The sequence below is a fragment of the Oryctolagus cuniculus genome, chromosome 2 (assembly GCF_051225735.1).
Source record: "Oryctolagus cuniculus isolate XC-2025 breed Fujian yellow rabbit chromosome 2, ASM5122573v1, whole genome shotgun sequence".
NCBI lineage: Eukaryota > Metazoa > Chordata > Mammalia > Lagomorpha > Leporidae > Oryctolagus > Oryctolagus cuniculus.
Window position 1 is genome coordinate 141275016 of NC_142868.1, and position 22695 is coordinate 141297710.

Sequence of the window (22695 nt, forward strand, 5' to 3'; positions counted from 1 at the left end):
AGAGACAGAGAGAGAAAGAGAAAGAGAGAGCAGGAGAGATATTCTATCTGCTGGTTCTCTCCCCAAATGACCTCTGGGCTAAGCCCACACCTGGAATTCCACACACGTCTTCTTTCTGCTGCCTCCCAATGTGCATTAGCAGGAAGCTGGATTGGAATCAGAGTAGCTGTGATGTGAACTTGTACTCCCATACTGGATGTGGGGTGTGAGTGTGGCAAGCAGCAATTTAACCCGCTATACCGCAATTCCAGCCCCAGTTTCTTTTCAAGGTGGCAAAAATGTTCTAGAGTGACAGCAGAGATGGTTTCACACCTCCATGAGCATACTGAAACCCCCTGAATTGTACACTTCAAATGATTGAATTATGAGTTGTGTGGATTCCCTTTCTTTCTTTCTTTCTTTCTTTCTTTCTTTCTTTCTTTCTTTCTTTCTTTCTTTCTTTCTTTTTGACAGGCAGAGTGGACAGTGAGAGAGAGAGAGACAGAGAGAAAAGCGAGAAAGGTCTTTCTTCCTTTTGCCATTGGTTCACCCTCTAAAGGTCACCGCGGCCGGCGCGCTTCAGCCAGCGCATTGCGCTGATCCAAAGCCAGGAGCCAGGTGCTTCTCCTGGTCTCCCTTGCGGGTGCAGGGCCAAAGCACTTAGGCTATCCTCCACTGCACTCCCGGGCCATAGCAGAGGGCTGGACTGGAAGAGGGGCAACCGGGACAGAATCTGGCACCCCGACCGGGACTAGAACCCAGTGTGCCGGCGCCACAGGTAGAGAATTAGCCTATTGAGCCGCGGTGCCGGCCTGAATTCTATTTCAATAAGCTTTAAAAAGAAACACATAATGGTGGGATGGAAGAAGCACTAGAGTGGGAAACAGTACTGTCCCTGCCTCTGATTAGCAGTGTAGCATCGTATGCTGAGCCCCATCTGTCAAATGATGCATAAATTTCCACCCAGAATTTGTACTTTGACTCTATAGCACAGGGTTTCTAAAATTTTAATCCTTGCTCCCTTTTGATACACTTCAAAAATCTCATATTCCTTTGTTTTTACAATTTCAAAAGAAATGGCATGACTAAAAACAAAATCTAACTCTCAATATGCTTTTTGACATGACAGTCACTCGGAATGATTCTGATCGTCTCTTCACATCCCCACTCCCTCCCAGCCCCCTTGGCCCCAGAATGGGAATCCTTGGCGTAACTTGTTGTATATTCCTTTCTGGAAACAGAACTCCAGGTAAGCAGCCAAGGGCTGAGATCTTAGATCTTTCAGGCATGTACAATTCTTCCCATTAGCTTTTTCAACATCCCTTACCCTCTGCCCTTTCCAAGCACATATGAACTCTGACCCAAAGTAGGGATCAAATAAAGTCAGCCACAGCAGATGTTCGAGTGATGTAGGCCAATAAAATCCTTCAAGCAGACAACAATCCTCAAAACGACCCATTTACAATTGATGCAGAGTCCTAGAGTACAAATACTGAAAACTCAAATAGATACATATTTATCTTTTAATCATGCAATGCATTTGAGCTTCACCTCGAGGCTATATACTGCTCTTGAAAACAAGTAACACTGTCAATATTAAATCAGGTCTCGCCAACAACAGGAAGTTCATTTGAACCATTAAACTTAGAACCCAAAACCAATAGTCCCCATGGACCAGGAAGAGTTAATGTGCTTGAGAACAGAAATCTTGATTCCTTTCTTTGGTGATAAGATCTAACCTTGGGAGGCATGGGTTAGTTAAGAGGGTAGAAAGGCAAAGAGAGCTGTTAAGACCATCAGAGCAGATCTGGGAGGTTTGTTTGTTTATTATTGTTGAGGTGTTAACAGCATGATAGAATTAATCATATTCCGGATATCGGGTCATGCTAAAAGCTTTGTAAGAACAGACGTAAAATGGAGAGGAGAATATCAATGATTTTGAGGGAAACATCCCTGTATTCATCAAAGTTACAAACATCCATGTTGTTGGAACTTTTTTTCTGTCTCTTTCTTCTAGAAAATTAAAGAACAAAGCAGGACATAACCCTAAGTCCTACACAAAGCCCCGTGGCAGTCACACACTGGAGCAAGGGGGACCGGATGGGAAGTGACATTTGCCCTCGGAAGCACTTCCTCCCCCCCCACCCCGAGTCCATGGCTATACTCCGTTTTTGAGAAAACTGTTGTATTCAACAAGGAGGTAACATTTGCCCCATTTTTTTTTTAATATTTCAGGCTTTTTAACTACTCAAAAATGTTGATGTTTTCTGTAGGCGCAGCCTGAAGCAAGAAGATGATGTAAGTGAGAATAGAGAGAGAGGGTCTCTCTGGGCACACCTCAGTGCTTCTGTGCTTAATGGTTAATCACCCAACACCAGCGCAGCAACTGTTGACACAAAATAGGTGGGGATCAGGTCTGTGCAAGCAGAAAATACCAGAAAGGCAAACTGTATGTAAACACACTTAAGACAGATTGGACAAGAATAGACCTAAAGCTGACTTGCTAGGAAACGTCCAGCTTCCATGCCCCTCTGAGCTTGAGCCCGTCTCCCCTTACGGAGTTTCCTCTGAGATGGAGTAATGTTTTCAAAACTCAAACACATTTACAGAAGTCAGCCGCAGCATTTGTCCTCTGGATTCACATCGTGTGAGTTTGAAATCTGCTCCTACATGCAGGATTTATGTAATGTAATACAGTCCTTGCACGTATACCTGGAGTGAAGCCAAAGGAAAGATGGAACACACACACACACACACACACACACAACCACAATTCAAAAAGTTATTCCTCCTGACCTATAAAACTCATGCAAAGAATCAAATGGATAAGGGTTAGTCTTTTAATCTTATCTAACTGACACCTGACAACCCATTAGTTATAGATCACTAATGCACCCACTAAAAAGTTTGTCATGTACAAAATTACTAGAGAAAAAGATTGGGTGCCTGAGGAGAAAACAAATTTTGCTGTACAAAACGGCAGAAATTTCAAGCTTATTACCTGTCATGCCCTTCACAGATTCATAGCACACTGCTAAAAACAACTGATTTATCTTTATTATGAATCCTAAAATGACAGCCCACGTGCTTTTCACGCCTTGCCATTGTGTTTAATTTCACCTAGTTTTTATTTTGAGGTTTTTGCTTTGCTTACTTAAGACGAGGAAATGTAACCACTTTTTAATTAAGTTTCCTATTTGTCTCTAAGCCTTGTGGTCACACACGCACGCAGACACACACACACACACACACTTCCAGGGTAGAGCTGGAGTTAAAGCCAGTTGCTGTTCACTGGGCTTGTCCCTGATTCAATTTTTCCCCCTGGATAGCAGTGCTGAAGAGGACTAAGAGTGCTCCTCATCGGGCTCCCCGTTCACTTTAACCCCAGGACGCCCTGTCCAGGGTCATAGAGATGACTTGAGTGAGGACACAGGTCTAAGTGGTGAAGAAGGGACAGGAGACGCAGTGTTTCCATCGTCCCTCGCTTTACTAGCCCTGTGTACATTTTTTCTGTTGTCATGGTGCTCCTAGGAGAATTTGTTCCTTTGCCACCTGTGGATGCGGCACGGTCAGGCTCTTCCCCTTAACCAGGAGGCCTCTGGGCCTCGCTCACGCCCCTGCTCCGCCGCGGGGCTTCTTTCCATTTCCTGGACCAGATACTTCTGCCGAAATGCTGACAACAGCGAACCTGACATCATCCGGACTTGCAACAAGTTGCTCCGACCCACACACCACGTTCAAAGTCCTGGTTTTCCTGACTTGAGAGGAATCACAGCTCATCTGCAGCCTGGGGTCCATGGCGGGATAAATCAGCCAGCCAGCTCCCAGGGCTCAGAGCCTCCCTTGAACCGCAGCCCCAAGGGTCCTGAAACCCTTGCTCAGGTTGCACTGGCGCTCAGCTTGATGCACCGAGCCGTACTGTCTTATCCTCCTGCAGCGCTCTAAACGTCCCTTTGAACGCTGGCTGGAGGCGACGTGGAACAGTATGTGGCCTTTCAAACCCACCTTCCTCGGTTGCCCCTCTTCCAGGCCAGCCCTCTGCTGTGGCCCGGGAGTGCAGTGGAGGATGGCCCAGGTGCTTGGGCCCTGCACCCCATGGGAGACCAGGAAAAGCACCTGGCTCCTGGCTCCTGCCATCGGATCAGCGCGGTGCGCCGGCCGCAGCGCGCCGGCCGCGGCGGCCATTGGAGGGTGAACCAACGGCAAAAAGGAAGACCTTTCTCTCTGTCTCTCTCTCTCACTGTCCACTCTGCCTGTCAAAAAAAAAAAAAAAAAAAAAAAAAAAAAAAAAAAAAAAAAACCCACCTTCCTGCAGCCCAGCCCTTCCCGGTTCTCTTAGGATCCTGGGGAAAAGGCCAGGGTCTCCACATCCAGCACAGTGGGCCAGCCAGTACTAACGATGGGACTTGACACAGCAGAGGAAAGCTCTGAGTAAACTCACGGTGTAAAACTTACAACAAAGTATGCTCAATAGGTTGCAGTCGCTTTCAAAGGGGATTGTTTGCTGGAAATTTTTAAAATCTGCAGACAAAAGCAGTGTCTCTGTTGAACTCCTAAGACTCTCTGACATGACACTACCTGAAGGTTTCTAAATTCAAGCTCTTTTCCCTGCGAGCTATTTGCTCAGCTTTCCTAATAATACCCAGCCTGTCTGGCGCCTAGCCAGCCCTGTCTCAGGCAATATGCAAGCTAAACATTTTTTGACTGATTTCAATATTTTCTTATGAGCAGCTAGGCAGTATTTTATCTAGTGAGTATTACTGATTGCTATAATCTAAGCCCAGAGTAAGTACCTGTAAAGGTAATATTATTAGAATTGACACTCAAGGTGAAAGGCATAGCAATTAACTGTGGCTTGGAGAACAACAACCCATCCTGAAATATTCTGGGGAATTATTCTATTTCTATGTCTCCTTCTCCTATTTAAAATACTGCACCTGTTATTCCATTGATCAGTTAGAAAGCCTATTTTAAATGGAGGCTACACTTAAATTCTCAAAGAAAATAGTGCCAGCGCTTGTTTAATCAAATGACTTTCTTGGTGTGAAGTTGCTCCATCCCTAGGTCACTCCTAGGCAAGGACCATCCCCACCTGGTCCACACTTTCATTTTGTCATTGAACAGCAAACAGGCAACCCAGTGCTTCTAGGACCAGGCACCACTTTTTATTATTATTTTTTTATATCTGTTTTGCCTGCTTTTGTGTCATGCCTCTGTTTAGCTTTATTGACAAAACAATCTGGGCCTAATGTTTAAACAACATCTGTAAAATGTGTTATTAAATTATGCTGGAAGAAAAAGCAGAACAATTCTCTGAAACCCTATGACCCCTATTGATTTTCAGATCACAGAAGTTGAAAGGATAATTTGTGAATGTTTTAACATTTACATCTAAACAGGTACCTATATTTATAGAATCTTTGATTACTTATAAAAGTATTTGCTGCATTATTATCATAACTCAGAAAGAAAACTTGACCTTTAGCAGCTGAATTTAATATATTAAAGGAGATCCTATTTTTAAAAAACAAGTTTACATTTTTACCTGCCAGTGGCAGAAATCTCTAAGGATAACATAGTTTTCTTCCCCACAAGTAATAAACGAGAAGTGATACCTGAATGCTCTGCAGTTTTGAAGGCAATAAATGAAGTAACTAAGAAAATCTTGTGTGTCCACTAAATCCGAGAACCATGGAGTGCAATAGTTCCAAGCAGGGTCATCTCAGATGTTAAGATGCTATCTGGAATTTCAGCTACCCTTGTGATGGAGAGTGGTTTTCCTGTCCACACACATGCTATATTTCACATACACCAAATACTTTGCACCTACAACTCATATTGCCTTCTCAGAGCATGAACAGATAATCATTTAGCATCAGGCCTTAATGGGAAACTGTTTGGAGGAGTAGTGGTAAACAAAGCAACTGTAAGAATTATTCAGTGCACCCTAGGCTAGAGCTGTGCTGAGGCAGGATATGTCTGCAGCATCCAGCAAGTATGATAATATCACAAGGCGTGAGTTTTCCACCACAGGGAATTCCCAATCTGCAACCTTGCTGTGAAAACATCTAAGGGAGTTTTTGTTTGACCATTCTACAATCACAATTTCAACATTTAAAAAAATAATAATGCTGGTCTACTCAGGAGAAAAAGGAAACCAAGTGTTGGCTCTGTGTGTGCATGTGTTGATGTATGTGTTTTTCCTTTAAAGTTCTAGGATAAAGACCTGAATCATCCACCAACTGATCCCCAAGTTTAAGATGTTTCTACCTAAATGACTAAAATTGATACAGCTTATCAATATGCTTTCACTGATGATGTAAGAGAACTATTTGTCACAACCACAGCAATGATGAAAAGAAACAATGAAACAAAAGCCTCAGGTGCTACTGGTTCTCATTTTTAGATAAGAATGAGATTGAGAATGAGGAAGCAAAAAAGAGGAGCAGCTAAATTTATGGTGTACATTATACTTCAAACGGATTATGCTTGTCTACATCTACTACAACACACTGGACTGAAATGGTTAGGCAATTAATGATGCAAGGTGATTTTTAAAAAAATATTCAGTCACTTCAAGTACTTAGATAATTTAGGCAAAAATATTTTTACCCAAATTATTTGCATGATTGTCTCAATTCTCAAAAAAAATTGTTGGCATAGATTTGGCTTATGAAGTCTCATCTAAGAAATCTCACATTCCTTCCCAGGACCCAAATTCCATCGGCACTGATGCCAATCATTTTAAGATTCCTTCCCTCTATTTCTATTCTGACAAGCAGACCAACTATGAGTTCTCATAATTATTTCCTTTATTCCAAATTTTCTCTTAATCAAATCTGTCTTATTTGATATTTCAGTTCTATCTTTTGTCCCTTCTCTCCTTAAATCCCATCTGCTTGAGCCTTAGTTAGCTAAGGCAGGTAGCATGTACCAGTTATGCCAATTAAAGTACAGAAGTTGTTCCGTAGCAGAGTGAAGGAAACATTCTGAAGCCCCAAACTTCTTATTTTTCCAGGCAAAGCCTAATTTAAAGCTGCATCCGCCAAGGTTTCTATGACAAGCTAACAACTAGACATGAGTTTATATTTTCACTTACATATTGTGTATTTCAATACATATGTTGCTGCCAATAATTATGACTGATCTACACCCAACCTGCCCTTCAGCATTTTATTAAATCTCTTCAACAGTGACTCATAGTTCATACAAAAATGTACGTGTGTGTTAACAAGTTTTAAGAAATCCAAGAGGAAGACACAAATTTTTTTAAGCTGTGGCAAAATAAAATGAAGGTAGTATACTAAAATCCTGATGACAATTTTGTTCTTAATGATTGTTTTTAGAAGAAAATAATGGGAGCTGAAGGTAGGTACAAGAAAAAAAATAAGAAAGGAGGAGGGGTGTCCGTCATTGTGGCGCAGCAGGTTAAAGCCCCGGCAGCACCGGGATCCTGCTCCACTTCCCATCCAGCTGTCTGCTAACGCACCTTGGAAAGTAGCAGAGGATGACCCAAGTCCTTGGGCCCCTGCACCCACGTGGGAGACCTGGAGGAAGCTCCTGGCTCCTGGCTTCAGATCAGCTCAGCTACAGCCATTGCGGCCATTTGGGGGTGAACCAGCATACGGAAGACCTCTCTCTGTGTGTCTCTACCTCTCTCTGTAACTCTGTCTTTCAAATAAATAAAATAAATCTTTTTTAAAAAGAAAAGAAAAAAATGTTTACAGGCTCTCTAAAAAACTTCTTGCAATTTTTTATGACAACAAAGTAAAAAAAAAAAAACACTTCACAGTTACTATATGTTCAAATATCGCAGTTTTAAGATCCCCTGGCATCTTTGGTTTCAAAATGGTACCATATGGGTTTCCCCATTTTTGCATCATATTTCCTACTCAAAGCCCAAAGAAAAATAAATCCATTATCAGCTCCTTTAAAAAAGAAGATTTGGATGAAGATTAATTAAGCATTAAAAACTCAAAGCAAACATGAGAGTGTCACTAATCATCAGACTTAAGAAAAAACACCTTTGTTACATCTTTTAGCTACTGAGGGACAATTCTATATGGCAAGTTGCTAAGAGTTGAAATGACTGCCAATTGCAAAGCCATGAGCCACAAGCAAAAGTCACTTCTGACTCCAAACAGTTCAGGGAGAGAGAACACACACACTATGCAAAGTGCCAGTCAAGCACAGAATCATGTTTATTTCCCAGATAATTAAGTCAATGTGGTTTGTAAGTAACTGGAAAGAGCTGAATATCAGCGTAAACTTTAGGATGGAGTCTGCATATGCTTTAAACAATTATTTTACAGTGCTTATTACAACTTTGGAAAAAATGTCCTTTCTTCTTCCTAAATATAACACTTAAGACATCAAATTGATGTCTTAAACTGATTAATAACCACTGTGCTCCGGCTAAGGTTGTGCATGGAATCCAGGAAAATGACCACGTGTATGCATCAGGTAATGTCACAGAAACACCTTTCTGAACCTACATTCACAGGAAATACCACATAAGGTCATCCACTCACAGGAAGTAACTTGTCTTGGAACTTGTACTCTGGTAACTATGTTTATGAATGGAGTTTGTTAGCAACATTGAGGAGGAAGGGAGATGGCATGGATGATAGATCACCTGAAGGCAGCTCTCCAGTGTTCCTTCATTAGAGAGCTCACCCTGCCACTCCTTTTCCCTCAGATGGGAACATTTTTCCAGGGAAATGCAACCTTCTTACAACCTCCATTGTATTAAAACTGCCTCATCATCAGCTTAAGTTTCAAACATGTGACTTCAGGTCTGCATGCAAAATTGGTAGTCTCCACCATAACATGGTCCAGAACCTTTGAAAGACTAACTTCAAATTTGCAGTCTGAACAGTCTTGAAAAGGAAGACACAAAAGCAGGTTAAAATGGGCAAACAAGAAGCCTCAGCAGGGACACAGCTCCCGGTCACACCTTTAGAAGAAGTGTGTCTTTGCTTCCCCATCCACTGACTAAAAGGGCTACAAAAATTGATCTCTCAAGGCTGCGGTAAGGTCGTAGAAATTGATAACCCTTACAAGCAATGCTTGTGTGAGTCTGTCTGTGTCTTGCAGATAGTGCACTTTGTAAATTAATCCTCCAAAGGCAAATATATTGTAAGTAGCTTGTTATCTCTAAAATACTAAATTGAAGAATACATGGGATTATATTGACAGAAATTACATTTTCTGTAATGGGGTTTAATATATCTGAAATCTCTCGCAAAGGCTCCCAGGCTCTCTAACAGAGAAGGGTCTGTTAATAAAGGTGCAATGGACATCAAGAACAAATTTATTCCCCAAAATGGATTAGGCCATGTAATCAGAGATTCTGTAATATTAATCTTTGACACTTATTGAACAGAAAAAAATACTTTTGTCTGCAAACTGGCATTCCCAGTTCTCCCCTTTCCCCAACCAGGCTTTAGGCCTTTTCTGGATTTTACTTCAAAGAGGATAAGGTTTCTCCATCATAAACACTAATCTAAAAATATTGGGACAATTAATTAGATACACTTAGTTTTAGAGGCTATTGGATTTCGATACCCTTCAAATATGACACTAGTCCTGGGTGAGTCTATGAAACCTAGCTTTCAGCACATTCACAAAGGGTAATAAATCACATTTTCTCAAAGCCTCATTGCCACACTGCTGTACGTTAGGTCAGAATTCCATCGGCTGGTACTTGGTGCATAATCTCAGCTTCGCCCCAAATCAGGAATTTATACGTTATTTGGAAACAGTATTGCACAGCGCTGAGATACATCAGGTTTTGAATAGCCTCCAAGTGGAAATAATTTCTCCCTTTTAATAATTGAGAGATATGAGAAAAGGGGAGACTATCTTAGAATGCAAAATCCTAACAAAATTGAAGTGAATTTAGTTATTCAATGAATTTAAAACTGACTGATAGGAGGTAGTGGATTATTTTCTTTTTCATGGAAAATAGGATGATACCACTCTATCGATTATCCCGAAGAGGGAAAAAAAAGTCAAAGAGAGTGTCCATTTACAGAGCCACAAGAAATGTGAATTAAACACATACTTAGACTATGCATCAAATCTGTCAACTCAGAGAGGAGATGGAAGCCAATGGATGTTTTGCCTCCCAAGCTATGTAGTGTTCTCACTGTCAGTCAACAGTTTGTTTTCACCTTTGGATCAACAAGCCACCAGGGAAAGCTGCAGCAACTGGGTGTGTCTTCTTAATGCAAAACAGGAGCTGGAAGTTGCCAGAGGGGGAGACAGATTGTGTGCAAACACAAAGCCAAATTACTTACCAATTGTTCACTTGAAGGATGGTGAGTCCTGTGTCTTGTGCCAACTGCTTTTTCTGTTCTTCAGAGGGGTAAGGGTGCTAAAAGAGAACAAAAATGACACCCATGCATCAGGCAATATTTAGGGCATTTTGTCAATAGCCTAAGTGTCTACTGAAGTCTGTAATTAAAGGTAAAAATGCTGAGGTGTGTCACTCTTATTAATGGAATACTACATCATCTAATTAATGGCAGTAAAAGACAAGCCAATTACAAAGATTAGTGAAGTGTATAAATAGCTACTTAGGATACTTGCAGAACCTTGATACTGAGTTTGTCCATTAACAGGTTTATTTGTTGCAAACACAGAAAGTTTAGTGTGATCTTTGCTGAATTTTATAGAAATAACCTAAGGACAAGCCATTCTGTTTCCATCCAGAAGCACCACTCTGATTTAATATTTTCATTAGATCATGGACTTCTACAGCTGAACCATCATGAACAATAATCAGTTGAACTTTGAAGTAGCTGTGTGACACGCCCTCTCCAAAACACAATATGGCTGGATGCAAATATTAAAATTAAAGTGGGTATATGTTTTAACCACTATTCATTTTGGTTCTTCAGCAAAGCACAAATAAACAAAACATAACCCAAGTTGGTTTCTTGTCTGGAAGTCCACACATGCTGGGATTCTGAACACAAGCCAATATAAGGTCAAAGGCCAGCATATTTTGCATGCTAAGAACAAGCCCAGCTATGTTCCTCATGAGTTTGAATGGCTAAGAAGCATTATAGGCTTAGATAATAAAATTTAACCCATACCTTCTATAAGGATGTTTGGAATTCTACTGAAATTAATTTTGGCATGAACACTTTTGGTTCAATAACCAAGTATATTTAAATTTGAAATACATAGTTATAAAGCCTGAGAGAGAAGCTGAGGAATAGTTCCAATCTGTGGAGACACAAACTGGCTTAAAGGTGCTGCATCCCAGTAAATTCTCCCAAGGAAAAAAAATTGTTCTAAGGGTCAACCTTCCATTCTACTATGAAAGGGAAAGGGCACCCCAAGCCTCAATTTAACTATCTGTACCATCAAAACTAAATTCTAGTCTATTGAATACTAATTAACATAGCTTTTAATCTCATTAATAATGTCTGATTAGATGCTAAAAAGCCTTGTTAATGACCACTTCAATGCTCTTATATGTAAGTTTAAATATGTTCTGTAGCTATACACTTGGGATTCGTTCGTGGAGAGCAGAGATAGAGCAATTTTTCCCATAAGCATTGTCTTTGATTGTCACTTAATCAATAAATACACAATTAGAATAAGGCTTTGCTTTCATGGAATATAGTGCCCTTCTCTAAAGAGCTTCAAGTATATTACAGACAGGATGGTAATTAATCCCCATTATATCCTTTGGAGTGACATAAATGGGATCTATCATCACTCTTGTTTTACAGGTGAGGAAACTGGCCCGGAGAAGGGATGGCCAGCAGCAGACATGGGTCAGTGATATTTCCTGCTTCCCTGCCAGTGTCCAGGCCTCACTGTGACTGAAGGATGAGCCAATGCCTTTCAGAATCTCCATCAGTGTCTTCTGTTCAAAAACCTCCAGAGTGCTCACTGTGGCCTGCAAGGCCCACCAATATCCAGTTCTGGCCATCTCTCAGATTTTGCTGCCTTCTTCTTTCCCCAGTCACACTCTCTTTACCCCAGCCACTCCATCCTCCTCTGTTTTTCCAGAGAGAGATACACCACCCTTCTTCCTATGGCTCAGGTTCCTCTCCTGAGGAACCTTTCTCTTTCAGGTCTCAGCTCAAATGCCAAACTTTACTCTCTCCCCTCACCACTATCCTACCTTCTCATTCTCAATTCCTGCTTCTCTTAACTTCCTTAATAGCAAGCAGCACTCTCTGAAACACCTGCTTTAATTATTTGTTGCCTTGTTGATGTGTCTCTTCCCATTTATCTACCAACTCTAAACTGCTTGCCTTTCGTATTCACCATCCTGAAAGCTCAGTTGAGCGCCTAACAGGAAATCAGTAAATATATGTGGAACAAAGGAATGACTATAACTAATCATGATACAGATACTCTCTACTCAGATTGAAGTCTAAATGTAAAACCAGTTCTTTTCAAAGCCCATGGAAGTATAAACAACCCAACTTGAGAGCCACTACTTTTCTTTGCTCCATTCCTAAAAGTGATGTTGACCCACTCTTCAAATAAAGGAATATGAACCTTACAAAATACTGAAAACATAGGAGACAGTGACCCTATTCAACATAACCACCACCCATTTTAGCCAAAATCCCATGAATGGATACTAAGCTAAAAACAACATATTACTCTAAGGATGAAAACATAACTCTCAGTGTACAAAAGTTTGCCACACAATACAACAAAATGGATCTATTATCCTATGAATAACAGGATATTGTTATAATATAAGATATATATTATTATATGAGTTATGGTTCAATATATAAGAGTTCTATGTCTACACTCATTGAATAACTGCAAATTACATATATGCCTCTGTTAGATCGTATAAGTCACTCACTATCTATGTGCCTGTTAGATCGTATAAGTCACTCACTATCTATGTGCCTTTTTTTTTTTTTTTTGACAGGCAGAGTGGACAGTGAGAGAGAGACAGAGACAGAGGTCTTCCTTTGCCGTTGGTTCACCCTCCAATGGCCGCCGCGGCCGGCGCACTGCGCTGATCTGATGGCAGGAGCCAGGTGCTTCTTCTGGTCTCCCATGGGGTGCAGGGCCCAAGGACTTGGGCCATCCTCCACTGCACTCCCTGGCCACAGCAGAGAGCTGGCCTGGAAGAGGGGCAACCGGGACAGAATCCAGCACCCCGACCAGGACTAGAACCCGGTGTGCTGGCGCTGCAAGGTGGAAGATTAGCCTAGTGAGCCGCGGTGCCGGTCCTTTATGTGCCTTTGAAAAGTTTTCTAATCCTCAGTTTTTTCATCCAGAGTTCTAAGACCCATTGAAGTTAAAAGTTACTCATGCTGGCAATTATCCAGCTAGAATGTAAGTTGAATTTGCAAGTATGTAAGTTTTAACATCCATCTGTTGACACTATTTGCCATATATAGTTATAGACTGGTGTACACAGCAATTTCTGATATATAAAGTTTTCTATAATACTATTTCCTTACAGTTTTTCTGAGGAAACCTCTTTCAGTGACTTCCAACAGAACTAATAAATATGCCACTGTCCTTCTACAATATAGCTGAAAGGCAACACCTTTTACCCGCTATTATAACTTGTGTCTTAATGGTATGATCAGAACTGGATAAAAATTAATATTTATGTCACTTATCTTTAGTTACTTTGAAAATTGAGGATTGTCACAGTAATTTATTGGCCCACTATTTCCGAGAGTATTTCTGCATGCCTGTTTGTGAGCAACTTTTACATTCTTTTAATGCAAATGGAGTTCACATTTTATTCATGCAAGTGGTGACAGCAAAATTCTCTTTGAATCATTAAAATTACCTGAATCATTACAGCTTCAAGTAGTAGTAACAGAGCACTCGTAATTTCAATGCAAACTTTGGTTGTTTCTTCCCCTTATGTAGTTTCTGATTTCATAATTTAAATATCATAAAATGAGAAAGGCCTAAGCTTTTTTTCCCCTCTGTCACTTTTCATGTGATCTGATTTTAAGTAATTGGAACAAACTGTGTCTAATTTCATGCAGCATAATTGCTAGGCAGCCTCAAGCTATAGAGACCCAGCACTCTGTCTCCATTAAGCAATTTTCAGTTGTTCAGGATATACGTTTTTTAGACACCAATGAATGAGACTGGACAAAACTAGGTGTCACAATAATCTGGCCATTGTTAAGAGGGAGAAAAGGTCGCAGCAATATTTCTAAACCCTCTTCAACGCTAGGCCAACTGAATATTTTTCTTTTTTTCATCTTCTTGGCCTTGGTGTCCCACAAACTTTCAATCTCCTGGAAAAAAAAATCCATAATTGCTAGAACCACATGAAAGCCATGACTTCATGTAGCTAATCCACAGTCAGCCAAAAATTCACAAAAAAGCTAGGCTTTTAAACTGAAACCCAATATGTTTAAATATCTCAAATCCTATGCATCTGTACTAGATAAGCTATTTGTGGACAGTCTGAGTTGTTTGCTTTTCTTTTCTTTTTTTTTTTTTTTGGTGGACTTGAGAAAAATGACTTTACAAAAACCCAACATGCTACATGCAAGGCTGATGAAAAACCCTCCAAAGTCCTGTTGTCTTCCACCCACAAAGCCGGCCAGGTCACACAACAGACAGAGGCAGACATCATTTTACAAAAGAGATTAAGGTGGCCCGGCTTTGTGGCGTAGTGGGTAAAGCCACTGCCTGCAGTGCAGGCATCCCATATGGGTGCCGGCTCGAGTCTCAGCTGCTCCACTTCCAATCCAGCTTTCTTCTATGGCCTGGGAAAGCAATGGAAGATGGCCTAGACCCTTGGGCCCCTGCACATGTGTGGGAGACCTGGAAGAAGCTCCTGGCTCCTGGCTTTGGATCAGCCCAGCTCCAGCCATTGCAGCCATTTGGGGAGTGAAGCAGTGAATGGAGAACCTCTCTCTCTCGCTTGCTCTCTCTATCTCTCTCTAAGATATATTTATTTATTTGAAAGGCAGACTTATAGAGAGGCGGGGGGGGGGGAGAGAGTAATCCCTGAGAAGTGCCATTTTTAGGGAGACTATGGGACATTCTTTCCACACCATTGCAACTAAGGGCCTGCACCACACCTTCGCTATTCTTGCATCTAAATAACAAGGACTCTAGTTTAAGAAAAATCAGTAGGTTCTCATGAAAGAAAGACGGAGTGCATTTGCCAGATATACCAATCAACCTAATCACTTTGGGATATCAAAGCAAATTTGACCACAGTCCAATAGACAGAGAGGGAGACCTTGCCTTTGTTGTATACATTAGCCTCATGCCATTATCTCTTAAAAGCTTAATTATTTGCAAACAATTGATCAAGTTGGGAATTTGAGAAAGGATATGCAAGGACCACTGGGAGAACTGCAAGGCATTAAGAGAGCAAACAAAATTACCTTTAGATCTTACAATAAGAATTAACGATTGAGAGGGAGAGCTGGGCAGGCAGTAGCTGCAAGGGCTCTTTCTGGAGTGTTTCCCATTTGATCTGCATTAACACCTCAGGAATGAGTGAAAGCCATAAAACAGTGATTATGTATGGGTAAAGCTGACCCTCCCTCCCAGCATAAACCTGCACACATGCATGAGGCTGCTTTTGCTGGGAAGAGAAGACAGGCTGGACTCAAAGGTAAAACACATGACCAGTGGGCAGCGGGAACCCAGCCGAAGGGAATGGCTCACAAAATGATCATCATTATGTCAGTAATCAACACCCTGCCTTCTTCTTTCCAGTATAAATCCTTTGCTGAAATCGAAGCCGTTTGTAATCTTCATGTGAGTCTGGGTCTGCAATGTGACTTCTACTAATGACCCAGTCTAGAGTGATTGCTTAATAACCCCATCAAAGGATAAAACGATCCCTAGGGTATGTGTCCCATAGACTAGGAATAGAGAATGTCTGGAAAAAAATAAATCTAAGAATAGCTTATCTAAAAGTTAAGTCTGAACTGTCATTACACCAGCCACAAAGAACAGAAAGTGAAAGAAAGAAAATGGTAACTTTCTAAAGAAAGTTATTTCTGCACATTTCCATTTTCATCTTTTGAGGTTGGCATGGGAGTGAGCTTCTGATGTTGGTTATCAAATATTGACAAGTTTATAATACACTGGAATAAAATTTATGCATTTAAACAATCATGCAGACCTGTGCAACTGAGCATCAAGGGGAAAAGAGAAACACGGCAGCACACACAGATGGAAAACATCCAGCCTGCCTATCTTAACGATATCCTTGACCAAATGCACCTTTCATCAGAATTTCCACCCCGGGCTGCAAATGTGGATGCCAAGACAGTGATGAACTTTATCTTATCTACCCTGGTAACCAAGTTTCAATAACGTCCTCTTCCTCACTGCCTTGCCCACTCTAACAACACATTGTAATGGCAGCAGAAAATTTGAAAATAATCCTGTACAGAGCTCGCTGGTGAGATAATAGAAGGCTACGCTGCCCCTTCTCAAGCCTCAGATTAGTAATTTCTTGTGACACAGAACTGCCTCTATACCGAAACTGCAAAACAGCTATAACAAAGCAATAGAGGTGGAAGCAATTTTCAAGCAAAATGTTACATGCTATACTTTAAAAGGTATAGGAATAGGTACCGGAGGAGCTGATCTAACAGGAGGAATTACGGCAACTGTCCAATATAACCCTTATCAAGGCAACGTTCTGTTGCTTGGCTGAATATGTTGGAAGCACAATTTCGGGACTTCTTTTATCCTTTTTCCTCCAGCCTTTTGCCTCCTCCACAGCTAAGTTTAATGCATTAATATAAGTTGACCTTGAGCTAAACTCTGGTATGTGATGGAGAGATACTCCCTTTAAAGGAAAAAAAAAATACCATATGGCTTTTAACCATTAGATCTCTATGCCCTTTTAAAACTTCTGCTGAGTTTTTGTCACTAAGGGAATACTGTGGATCGAAGTTAAAGTAACCAGCTATATATTTGACCTCCAAGAGGATAGACAGAAACTTGCTAACCAAATATATTTATGTTTGTTTAATGTAACTCTTTTTTGTCTATAAAAACTTCTCCCACTTTAAATAAACTTGCAGCCATTTTCTCTTATGCATTGACTATGAATAGCTTACATTGTGACAATTACATTGATCTGGGATACTTTTTTCCTTTAAAAAATCCATAATGCTTCCCTATTGTCTTTCAGCTTTATGAATTAGTTTTACTGTTTCAGTGAATGCTTTTTTGTCTTCTGACTGCACATTATCAAAGAGACACTTTGTGCCTCCCATTTGCATTACAAAAGCAGTGCACCGTGCAGTCGAAGAACATAGCCTGAATGCATAGTAGTTGAGTCTCGCATCCTCACACATGCTGGAATCAAAAGAACGCACAGCAGCAGCCGTACCCACTAAGAAACCAGAGATGTTTGGAGCATCATCAGTGGAGTCAGAGGATTTCAGCCTCTTCCTCAGTTCTCCACCAGCACTCCCACATGGCCTAGTTGCTCAGGCTAAATGTGCTCCACTTACTGCTTAGCACTTGCTTTTTCTGAAGCCTAGTGGAGTCATTCCACAGACAATCTGACTTCCTGTATACCCAGCCCTGGTTATAAGAAGTTGCCAATGGAGGTATGCAAGTTTACAGGTGGGACTCTGCAAATTTGACCTTACCACCCGAAAATGGCCTGGTTGTGGAAGGAAAAGTAGAGCAAGGGGTAATATTTCATAACAACCTTTGTGCTTTGTACTGATGAAATATATTGACAATACACAGTAGAAAACAACATGGTTTTATAGCCCATTATAAGAATCCAGTATTAAGATGAGCCCTGCTTGGCTCACTAATGTGATCTTTTAATTTGTTTTATATATAAATGAAATACAAACTAAAAACATTAAATATATAAGACAGGCATTTATGTTAAAAGATTTCATTTTATATTTGGGACTTTTTTTTAAAGTGGTCACAAGTCTGTGGTAATAACAGTGTCTTGGGAACGTCAAAAAGTTCATTGAAAAACAGTTAGAAGCCAACTTTATGTTGGTGCAAACATTGTTAAATCCATGCATAGTTTTTTTCTAATACCCATTTTCCAGGAGCTTTTTGAAGATTCCCCATATATGTTACAGAAGTATTTTCAAGTATATGCATTAAAGACATAAAACTTATACTGTAAATTAGTAATTACATCCTCTTCCTAAAAGTATTAAAATTCATGAAGAGTGTTAAAATTATTTTGAACAGTTATGATTATTAATGAACCCTCTGCATATTGATTCTTTCAGTATCAGACCATGGTTACAGGTTATAAAAGGAAATGCAAAAATGGCCATTAACCAAAACAGGAGAAGAATCACAGGGGGCCAGGATGGAATAGGGGAGAAAACTTATGCCTCACAGTCAAGTGTCCTTTTCAAATGGTAGCTCCTTTGAATTCTTATTTGTCAGTGCAACAAATGCATTGCCTTCCTGAGCTCACCTACTCTCACTGACACCCAGAGTAAGGGCTGTGCTTAGCTCTGCCTCATGGCTGAGGAAGCTTAGGCCTGGCTGGGTCAAAAAACATGTGCAAGGGCCACAGCTTGTTAGTAGTAGCAACAGGTCCATTCTACTCTGAGTTTTTCCACTTGGCCCCACTCCCACTATTTGCAATGTCTCCATTCCTTTTTGCTTCTTTAAACCAAAAACATATACTACTAGAGAGCCTGAACAAAGTTATTAGTTGTGAGCAGTGAGGAGGATTACCACCCCCCTGCTCCACCCCCACACAAATCTCCAAGTCTTCTGTCCTGGAGGCGAGCATCAGAGGGAGGGGGGACTGTGGAGTAAAAATTGAGTCACCAGAACCTTGCCCCACATGGTCCCTTGAGTATCCAGCAGAGAGGCACTTTATCAATAGTGGGGCAGAAGAAGTGGCCATCACATACATTACAAAGGGAAGACACTGTGGCAAGTACTGCACAGGTACTCACCCTTACAAAAACCCCAGAAGCAGGTACAACTACGATAGCCATTTCATAGAGGCAGGAAGTTGGGTACAGAAAGGACAAATCACTATCTCAAGTTCACACAGCAGGTGAATAGTACAGCTGGGATTTTACACTTGGTGGTAACAGACATGATGGGAAATTCCCCTTTCAGACTATTTTGTCTTTTTTAATGATGGATGGAGCAATCTGCCATTCTTGATGAGTTCATCATGAATACATATGATGATTACTACTCATGCTATCAAAAAAATTATCTCTGTGTGTGTGTGTCTGTGTGTATCTTGTACTTCTACAACTCAGTTCAGATAGAACTAAGCAGCAAGAGTAGATCTTGCTATAAGATAGAAAACTCAGTGAGAAGGAATACGTCCATCACTTTATTACGTTCATAGCACTGCTTATAAATATGGGCACAGCAGTAGGTTATATACTCAAGAACACCCTTACAGATCCTAGAGCCAAATGCCTGCTCTTCCACCCAAACACACTACCATGCGCCTTAAATTGTCTGCTTTGAAATAATTAGGGTGTGCGTGTGTGTTTTTCCAATTACTTTCATTTCTTACATGATTCTTAATCAAATGAGTTAAATTACATTCAAAACCATTTTATTTTAGTAGACGACTAATAAAAACACATGAATGATATTCCCATTCACGATGCAACTAGCCCAGTTCTGTGCCCAATGAATATTTATTGTATGAATGAATGAGTGTTACTGAAGTTAGATACCCAAAACTCCTCAACTAGCATTTGTAAATATATTACTTCAGATACATATCAAAAACTAGTAGCCTTGTTTCAAAAATTACTCATCCTTCTCACACAATTCTACAAATCCAAAACAGTATAGGTTTCACTCACTTTATTTAACTGCCATTTATATACTTATAAGTTTACTATGTGAAGGCACTGTTTTTATCACTTCATTATTCACTCATTTGATCCTTATAAGAAGTTTGTGGGGCCTGCATTGTGGCACAGTGGATTAAGCTACCACCTGTGATGCCAGAATAACATAAAAGCACAAGTTCAAGTCCCAGCTCCACTTTCAATCCAGTTCCCTGCTAATGCAACTGGGAAAGCAGCAGCAGATGGCCCTGCCACCCACATGGGAGACCCAAATGGAGTTCTAAGCTCCCAGCTTTGGCCTTGCTCCATCCTGGCCATTGCAGCCATTTGGGGAGTGAACTAGTGGACGGAAGATTTCTATCTGTCTCTCCCTCTCTCTATGTAAGTCTGCCTTTCAAATAAGAAAAATATTTTTAAAAATTTATAAAATTTTTAAAAAAGCTGAAGTCCTGAAATTTCTCAGATATTAAGAAAAAAAAGTTTGTAAGGTAAGGATTCTTACCTTTATTTTACAGTGGAAACTGAGACACAGACTATTTTTTCTTGCAAGTAGGATATCAGCTCCACATCCCATTGCTATTATTTACTGAATTATCCTGCCTTTCTTTCTTAGTATCAGTGCCTCATTCCCCCACAGTTTCTCTCAAATCCACTCTAGGTTACGGTTGGTCTATTTTTTGTGAGAAGAGTTTCCTTTGCACACTCGAACTCTAATGTAATGGAATTCAACTTCTCTATCTACCAGTACCTAACCCAGGACTGAAGGAAGGGTAAGGCAGACTCACTCAACATTCAGTTCCTTCCCCAAGAATTTCGCTTGAACAAATACAACAAAACAACAGCACACCATACTGGACAACTTTCCAAAAAGGAAGTTTATGGGTGATTTATACAATAAACTCCAGTAAAGAAAGGCTCTTTTCCAAACTACATTTAGCTCCTCTCCACTATTTCTGTGGGCACACCAACTAAAAGGAGACTTATCGTCAACCTAAAGAATGCTTTCCCACTTTAGAAATCAGAGTGAAAGGGTTTTGAAACCATCAAGAGAAAAGACAAGGGAGATGAAATACAACCATACAATTTTAGAATGAGTCTGTTGACAGTAATCATTATTGCCTTTACAGATGCCCCATCCATCATTAAATATTCATGAAAAATCCTTGTATAAAGAATAAAGTAACCGTAAGGTGGAAGCAAAACTACATTTGGTCAGATTTTCCAAGGGAGTGAAAGATAGAGATGGGGGTAAGGGCGGGGGTGGGGTGGGATGGAGAATTCGTGCTGCTCCTGATCTGACTAAAGACCCCTGGAACTGGTACTCGTTCTCTAGTGCTAATTTTCCCACTTAAATTACAGTGATGGTGTAGCCTCATCTCATTAGAGATCATTGTCCCCAGTAGACAGTTGTGTTTATGGGGGACTCTGGCTGTTCCACACCTGCTGATCAGGTTGCTATGTGATCAAGGCTGCATACAAACAGCAGACTCGAGCTTGCTGGACTGCAACTGATGAGCCCGGGCTAATTCAGGGGTGATTATGTAGTTTACTGGACCACTAAACCTCTTTAAGCTTGTAATTACTGCCTATTTGAGTAAAGAACATTCAAAAGCAATTCACTGCATCATGCCTGCCACAGCTGGAAGCAGGCTGCCAGCAGTCTGTGGGGACATTAAAATCTACAGGGACGTGGATGGAAGCCCGCTAGCAGACACAACGAAGCAGCACCCGCAGCCAAGGACGTGCACATTCCCGCTCACCTCTCCTGACCAAGCTTACATTAAGGTGCAATGAAAACTACAGAACAGCCATAAAGATGACAAATAATGGAATGTAATGGTACAAACTGCATTTTAATGATTTCTCCCTGCCTTTGTAAAGCTAAAATTTAAAAATCCTTTCACAATACCAGGGAAAGCATGCCTTAAATAATATACACCACTCAGATTTACTGTGTGTTCGCTGGAAGTTCCATCCGAAGACACTAACTTGAAAACAAAATGTCCACCTTGCATGCATTCTAAACAAACGGGAATGTACAGTCCTTTTAGATCTTTTCCACGCACTTAGTGGCTGTGTTTATAATCTTCGCTGGGAAAACACTGTTTCACTAGTTGAGTGACATCTTCCAAAATCACATGTGTAGAATTTTGCAGTCCATGAATTAAAACGCCTCTCAGACACCTGAGTGAAATTTACTTTCAAAAGTCAGAGATTTAAGGGGAAACAAAAGGTCAGTGTTTATCAATGTTCTGATTTTCTTTTACTGTCACCTTAACCACTGCAGTTCTTTTGTATAACCAAAGTGTAAAACATGCTTTGCATTGCTATGGGTATAATTATTACTTGTCTCTAAGTAACAAAAAAAAAAAAAAAAAAAAAAGACTGGAACTTAATGAAGGGGGATTAAGTTAATTTCTTTTTTAGCTAACAGTTTCCTGTCTCTTAAAATGCAGACTTTGGTGAACATAATGTTCAGGGAGGGAGAATTAAGCTTTTTATTTCACTAAAGTCTTCACTTTGGAATATTGATATTAAAATATTAAGATGATGTTTATTCTCTAAAAGTATGTAAATTTAGAATTAAACAAAGCCGCAGAAATCCTCTCTGACTACTCCATCCAAAGTCCACAGATCCAGGGGGTTTATGTGTTATCTAGACATCATTCCTATTAATATTCATTAGATGGGTCTACTTGCATTTTTATAAGCTGTGAGAGAGGCAAAAGAAACAATCAGAATTCTTTAACACACAGGCATTATCAATTCAACATATGCCAAATAGCAGAGCACCCAGATCTGAAGTTAAGATTCAAATGCAATTTACCTTTACTAAGCTAATTTTCATGAAAACTCTTTTCCCATTACCCATTGTAGTCTAAGCTATTTAATTATCTCTGTTCTCTGTAACATACACTTCAATTTTTAATTTAAG

At 40.4% G+C, this 22695-nt stretch overlaps 1 protein-coding gene across 12 annotated transcripts in view; it reads right to left on the bottom strand.

Annotated features, from left to right (window-relative positions):
- Nucleotides 1–22695, bottom strand: part of MEIS1 (Meis homeobox 1) — a 141520-nt gene that overhangs the window by 17259 nt on the left and 101566 nt on the right. For all 12 annotated transcript variants that reach the window (XR_016230312.1, XR_016230314.1, XR_016230313.1 and 9 more), the window contains one exon: nucleotides 10281–10357. Coding sequence is in view for 7 of the 12 variants with exons in the window: in XM_051837788.3 (XP_051693748.1) it covers nucleotides 10281–10357 (77 nt within the window). In the remaining 5 variants the exon portion in view is untranslated. The remainder of the gene's footprint in view (nucleotides 1–10280; nucleotides 10358–22695) is intronic.